The sequence below is a fragment of the Pristiophorus japonicus genome, chromosome 32 (genome assembly GCF_044704955.1).
Source record: "Pristiophorus japonicus isolate sPriJap1 chromosome 32, sPriJap1.hap1, whole genome shotgun sequence".
In the NCBI taxonomy this organism is placed as follows: Eukaryota; Metazoa; Chordata; class Chondrichthyes; family Pristiophoridae; genus Pristiophorus; species Pristiophorus japonicus.
This window is the reverse complement of record NC_092008.1, coordinates 5,248,777-5,256,226: the sequence shown is the minus strand read 5'-3', so window position 1 is coordinate 5,256,226 and position 7,450 is coordinate 5,248,777. Positions and strand designations below refer to the sequence as shown.

Below are 7,450 nucleotides of genomic sequence, written 5' to 3'. Positions count from 1 at the left end.
TCAGCCCCTCAAAAACTCGGGAGTGAATGTTCACAAAACTAGATTCCACAACAGCAACGTGATAATGACCATATCATCTGTTTCAGTGATGTTTATTGAGAGATAGATATTGGCTTGGAGAAGGTGGAGAAATTCTCTGCTGTTGGAATATTGGCTATGGGATCACTTACATCCATCTGACCGGAAGACCTCATCCAAAACACAACACCTCCGACAGTGCAGCACTTCCTCAGCCATATCCCTCTGACAATGCAGTTCTCTCTCTTTACTGCCCCACTGACAAAGCAACGCTCCCTCAGTACTGACCCTCCGACAGTACGGCACTCCCTCAGTACTGCCCCTCTGACAATGCAGCACTCCCTCAGTACTGTCCCTCCGACAGTGGAGCGCTCCCTTAGTACATCCCCCCGACAGTGCGGCGCTCCTTTGGTACTGCCCCTCTGACAGTGCGGTGCTCCTTCAGTCCTGCCCCTCCAATAGTGCTGTGCTCGCTCAGCACTGCCCCTGCTACAGTGCAGTGCTCCCTCAATGCTGTCTCTCCGACAGCGTTGCGGTCCCTCAGTACTGCCCGTCTGAAAGTGCAGCACTCCAATACCGTCCCTCCGACAGTGCGGTGCACCCTCAGTACTGCCCCTTCGACATTGCAGCGCTCCCTCAGTACCATAATGGTATCGTCAACCTTGATTAAATGCTCAAGTCCCTGGACTGGGACTCAAACCCTAAACCTTTTGATTTGGAGGCGTGAATGTCACCCAGAGAGCCATGCTTGACCATCACTGGGATATTTAGTGAAGGAAAAGGCTGGGCCAGCGAATGGTGCAAAAGTGTTCCATAATTTATTTGAATTTAACCAACTTAATGATTCGAGTGAAGGTATATTTCAGCACATTCTTCAACTCCTCTCTAAACCGGGACTGGGTCACCAAGTAGACCCCTGTGTTTGTACAGGAGTTGAGTAACTGAAGCATGGTCCCAGTGCTCTCCACCAGGCGGGCAGGGTGACTGACCATGTCATAGTTGGTGGCAATCCGCTGGTGGAGGTAGGACACGACCTGTGTCCCCCACAGCAGCACGAAGCTGCCTGATATGGCGAAGAGTAAGACGACGGATCTTCGGCGGTTCTCAAGCTCCGAGTCCTTGGGGGATCTGTCTCCGCGCAGTCTCCTGCGGACCTTGTTGGTGGCCAAGACCCGCCGGACAGTGAGAGCGTTGAGCAGCAAGACCAGAAGGAATGGCAGGCACGGCGTCAGCAAGCGGTGGAAGATTTCAAATGCCGTCCATTCCGGTGATGTATAAAAGCTGGCTTTCGGGACGCAGCCCCACGGGACACCGTTTTTCACTTCCCGAGGCCCGTATACAAAATAAACCGGGACGCTCTCCAAACAGCCCAGCACGCACACTACCCCCAGAACCACGGCCGCCGTTTTGTCGGTGCAATATTTCATTTTCAGCTTCTCACAGCAAATGGCCACAAACCGATCAAAGGTGAAAGCGACCGTGAGCCAGACTGAAACCATAATGGCCGCGAACCTCAGGACGTTGGTGAAGCAGCAGACGGGAGTGATGAGCAGGAGCGAAAGGGAGAGGTAATGTGTCTTAATGCGAAGCAGTATCACATCGAAGAAAACGACCAGCAGATCCGCAGCAGCCATTCCCACCAGGTAGCGAGTGATGCATTTGGAGAGGCCGCACTTTCTCCGGGACAGGATCACAATCGCCACCAAGTTCACTTTAACAGAGAGAGAAAATAACACAAGAGATTTAATGCCCAGACTACCTGTCAAATCCGAAGCTACGCAGCAGCTACACTGAGAAGGCTGTGGACCAAGAAAGTCACATTTGAGACTTGAGGTGCAGAGGAAAATTGGGCGAGAAGGACTGCATTTCCCTTTCCCGAATACACCCAATCTTCATTCAATGGAAGGAGAAACGGGCCAAGAATTTGGTCTTTGCGGTCTTTGTGTATTTCGCCACTTTCTCCCATTTGAACTTCACTTCATTCCTTCTTCCATTGATCCCCTTGGACCTTCAGAAGGTCCTTCGCAGTCTGACCTTTGAATATCACCCAACCTGTTACAGTGCCTTGCAGCACATTCAAAATGCTGCTTCCTGAATATTAATCCCATTCGCTGCTTCTCCACCACGATAGTGTGAGCTGAACCTATGACCTTCAGTACTATAGATTCACAGAATGACATAGCACAGGGGGAGGCCATTCGGAACATTGTGCCTTGGAAACAGCTTCCCAATTCGTCCACTTCCCACTCCCCTGCTCTTCCCCATAACCCTGCGATGTTCTCCCCTTCAAGGATATATCCAGTTCCCTGTTGAAAGTTCCGATTTCGGCACCCTTTCATGCAGCGCATTAAGAATATAAGAACAAAAGACACAGGAGCAGAAGTAGGCCATATGGCCCCTCGGGCCTGCTCCACCATTTAATACGATCATGGCTGATCCGATCATGGATTCAGCTCCACTTCCCCGCCCGCCCCCTTATCGGTTCAGAAACTGTCTATCTCTGTCTTAAATTTATTCAATGTCCCAGCTTCCACAGCTCTCTGAGGCAGAGAATTCCACAGATTTACAACCCTCTGAGAGAAGAAATTCCTCCTCATCTCAGTTTTAAATGGGCGGCCTCTTATTCTAAGATTATGCCCTCTAGTTCTAGTCTCCCCCATCAGTGGAAACATCCTCTCTGCATCCACCTTGTCAAGCCCCTTCATAACCTTATATATTTCGATCAGATCACCTCTCATTCTTCTGAATTCCAATGAGTAGAAGCCCAACCTTTTCCTCAAAAGTCAAACCCCCTCATCTCCAGAATCAACCGCGTGAACCTTCTCTGAACGGCCTCCAAAGCAAGTATATCCTTTCGTAAATATGGAAACCAAAACTGGATGCAGTATTCCAGATGTGGCCTCACCGATACCCTGTATAACTGTAGAAAGACTTCCCTGCTTTTATACTCCATCCCCTTTGCAATAAAGGCCAAGATACCATTGGCCTTCCTGATCACTTGCTGTACCTGCATACTAACCTTATGTGTTTCATGCACCAGGACCCCCAGGTCCCGCTGTACTGCAGCACTTAGCAATTTTTCTCCATTTAAATAATAACTTGCTCCTCGATTTTTTTCTGCCAAAGTGCATGACCTCACACTTTCCAACATTATACTCCACCTGCCAAATTGTTGCCCACTCACTTAGCCTGTCTATGTCCTTTTGCAGATTTTTTGTATCCTCTTCACACATTGCTTTTCCTCCCATCCTTGTATTGTCAGCAAACTTGGCTACGTTACACTCAGTCCCTTCATCCAAGTCGTAAATTGTAAATAGTTGGGGTCCCAGCACTGATCCCTGCCAACCCCAAAATGAACCGTTTATCCCGACTCTCTTTTCTGTAATCCTCTGTGCATGCAACCCATATTATCCTCAACCCCGTGAACTTTTATCCTGTGCAGTAACATTTTATGTGGCACCTTGTCAAATGCTTTCTGGAATTCCAAATACACCACATCCACTGGTTCCCCCTTATCCACCCTATTCATTACATCCTCAAAGAACTCCAGCAAATTTGTCAAATATGACTTCCTCTTCATAAATCCATGCTGACTCTGCCTAACTGAATTATGCTTTTCCAAATATCCTGCTACTGCTTCTTTAATAATGGACTCCAACATCTTCCCAACTACAGATGTTAGACTAACTAGTCTATAGTTTCCTGCTTTTTGTCTGCCTTCTTTTTTAAATTGGGGCGTTACATTTGCAGTTTTCCAATCTGGGGGACCTTCCCAGAATCCAGGGAATTTTGGTAAATTACAACCAATGCATCCACAATCCCTGCCATTACTTCTCTTAAGACCCTAGTATGCAAGCCGTCAGGTGCAGGGGATTTATCCGCCTTTAGTTTCATTATCTTACTGAGTACCACCTCCTTAGTGATTGTGATTGTGTTAAGTTCCTCCTCCCCCCCCCCCCACCCCTACAGCCCCTTGACTATCCACTGTTGGGATATTGTTAGTGTCCAATACCTTAAAGACTGATACAAAATATTTGTTCAGAGTTTCTGCGATCTCCATGTTCCTCATTACTAATTCCCCGGTCTAAGGGACCAACATTTACTTTAGCCACTCTTTTCCTTTTTCTATACCTATAGAAACTCTTGCTATCTGTCTTTATATTTTGTGCTAGTTTACTTTCATAGTCTATCTTCCCTTTCTTAATCATTCTTTTAGTCTTTCTTGGCTGGCTTTTAAAAGCTTCCCAATCTTATGTCCTCCCACTAGTTTTGGCCACTTTCTTTGCCCTTGTTTTTAATTCGATACCGTCCTTTATTTCTTTAGTTAACCACGGATGGCTATCTATTCTTTTACACCGTTTCCTCCTCATTTAATATATTTTTCTTGAGAGTTATGAAATATCTCCATAAATGTACGCCACTGTTCATCAACCATCCTAAACTTTAATCTATTTTCTCAGTTCACTTTAGCCAACTCTGCCTTCATACATTTGTACTCTCCTTTATTTAAGCTTAGTACGCTGGTTTGTGATAGAAACATAGAAACATAGAAAATAGGTGCAGGAGTAGGCCATTCGGCCCTTCGAGCCTGCACCACCATTCGATAAGATCGTGACTGATCATTCCCTCAGTACCCCTTTCCTGCTTTCTCTCCATACCCCTTGATCCCTTTAGCCGTAAGGACCATATCTAACTCCCTCTTGAATATATCCAATGAACTGGCATCAACAACTGGCATGAAACTGAGATCCAACTTTCTCACTCTCCACCTGAATTTGAAATTCAACCATGCTATGGTCACTTGTTCCAAGGGGATCCTTCACTGGGAGATTGTTTATTAATCCTGTCTCATTACACAGGACCAGATCCAAGATAGCTTTCCCGTGGTTGATTCCGGTATATACTGCTCAAGTAACCTGTCCCTTCTGCACTCTCTGAACTCTTCCTCAAAGCTATCCAGAACAATTTGATTTGTCCAGTCAATATGGAGGTTAAAGTCACCCATGATTGCTGCTGTTCCCTTTTTACAAGCCCGCAGTATTTCCTGGTTTATACTCTGACCAACAGAGATGCTACTGTTAGGGGGCCTACAGACTTTGCCCACCAGTGACTTTTTCCACTTATTGTTCCTTATCTCCACCCAAACTGTTTCAACATCCTGATCATTTGAGCCAATATCGTTTCTCGCTATTGCAGTGATTCCATCCTTTATCAACAGAGCGACCCCACCTCCTTTTCCTTTCTGCCTGTCCTTCCGAATTGTCAAGTACCCCTGAATGTTTAGTTCTCAGTCTTGGTCATTTTGCAACCACGTCTCTGTTATGGCTATCAGATCATACCCATTTGTAACTATTTGTGCCGACAACTCATCTAATTTATTATGAATGCTGCGTGCATTCAGGCAAAGAGCTTTTAAATGTATTTTCTCACCATTTTCTCCTGCTATGGCCCCAGTTTCTGATACACTTTTATGTTTATAGATTCTGTCCCTTCCTGTCATGCTCCGGTTTTCGGTTCCCCCAATGCTACCCTGCCCCATTGCCTCCATCTTGTTCTTTGAGCTTTTAGGTTTCTGCTCACCTGAACCATGTCCCCCCCCCCCCCCCCCCCCGCAATTAGTTTAAAGGGCTCTCTGCAGCCCTAGTTATTCGATTGGCCAGGACACTAGTCTCAGCACGGTTCAAATGGACTCCGTCCTGACGGAACAGTTGCCTCTTACCCCAGTGCCCCAGGAACCAAAACCCATTTCTGCCATGCCAGTCTTTGAACCCCGAGTTTAGCTCTCTGATCTTATTTACCCTATGTAGATTTTTCGTGGCTCGGGTTAGTAATCCAGAGATTATTACCTTTGTGGTTCTGCTTTTTAATTTGGCCCCTAGCTGCTCGTAATCACTTAGCAGAACCTTCTTGTCTGTCCTAGCTATGTTGTTGGTACCCATGTGAACCATGACAACTGGATTTACCCCCCTCTCACTCCAAGTTCCTCTCCAGCCCTGAGGAGATGCCCTTAAGCCTGGCACCGGGCAGGTAACACAGCCTTCGGGACTCACGCTCCCGGCTGCAGAGAACTGTATCTATCCCCCCCCTAATGATACTGTCCCCTACCACTACAAAGTTTATTTTGACTACCCCTGCTTGAATGGCCCCCTGTACCGTGGTGATGTGGTCAGTCTGCTCATCCTCCCTGCAGTCCGTGCTCTCGTCCACACAGGGAGTTAGAGCCTCAAACCTCTTGGACAAGAGCAAGGGCCGAGGCTCCTCCATCACTGCATCCTGAGTCCCCATACCTCCTCCTGGTCCTTAACCGCTAGCCAAATCTGAGTTAGTTAACCTAAGGGGTGTGACTTCCCCCTGGAACACTAAGGATAACAACCTCAGAATCTCTCGACACCCTCATCCCTGGTACCTATCAGGTAAATGCACCCTCTCTAAGGCTTTGACATCCTTCCTAACGTGTGATGCCCAGAATTGGGCACAATACTCTAGCTGTGACCGAACCAGTCATTTATAAAGTGTTACCTGAACATTCGTGCTTTTGTAATCTATGCCTCTATTTATAAAGCCCAGGTTCCCATTTACCTTTTTACTCTTTCTGTGCCAGTCATGTACGGCATTAACATGTCTCCCATTTCCCAGTTCTGACCAAGCATCTCTCCCCGAGACCTCACCCTACCTTTCCGACCGTCAGACGCGTGATGCCTTGTTTCTGCTTAATCCTGTCCTCATTCTCCTAACGCTATTTACAATTCGATGCCAGCACCAGAAATAATTTTGAAATGAAGAGAGAAGAATCAGAATATTTTTGAGACTGATCCTTTGTGAAATAAATACTGGAAGTTAAGACATTCTAGTCGGAACTGCTATTGAACACACAACATAAACCGATTCTATTAGAGAGATGATAAACCCAATCCTGCTGAACACTCAATGACATAAACCCAATCCTGCTGAACACTCACTGACACAGAGAACGGGTTGGGAATGCACACACATACCAGGGAACCCAGCGGCAGCAAGGATGGGATAGTAAATCTCTTCCACCTCGACAATGACTGAATATCCCATCGTTTGGTCATTCACTGCGGTGATATAACGATTCAGCTGGCAGCATACTAAGCAATCCCCATTTTATAAACAGGAGACAAATCTCACGAGGCAGCAGTAAGATGATTGCAATTAGTGACACTTGTCTGAACAAACAAATTAGGACAAGCCACAGGCTTTATTTTGAAATTGAGGTGACAGAGTTTGAAACGAAACTAGGGACTACAACTCACCCCTCAGCATGTTGGAGGAGGGTCGGAGCCCCACGCCAGTGAAAGGGTGACAATTCCATAGCCCTATGGTTCTGACTGGGAAATGACCCACTGACATTCTGTCAGTTATCAATCTATAGAGGAATTGGTTTCAGCATCGGGCATCTGCGTAAAAC

The 7,450-nt window shown here is 46.6% G+C and overlaps 1 protein-coding gene across 1 annotated transcript; it reads right to left on the bottom strand.

The window, feature by feature from the left end:
- Positions 1 to 836: 836 nt before the first annotated feature.
- LOC139240518 (probable G-protein coupled receptor 139) lies at positions 837 to 7,083 on the bottom strand. The gene is made up of 2 exons (XM_070869062.1): positions 7,014 to 7,083; positions 837 to 1,729 (listed from the first exon to the last, which is right to left on the bottom strand). The coding sequence occupies exons 1-2, from the start codon at positions 7,081 to 7,083 to the stop codon at positions 837 to 839; spliced, it is 963 nt and encodes a 320-aa protein (XP_070725163.1).
- Between the last annotated feature and the right edge of the window lie 367 nt (positions 7,084 to 7,450).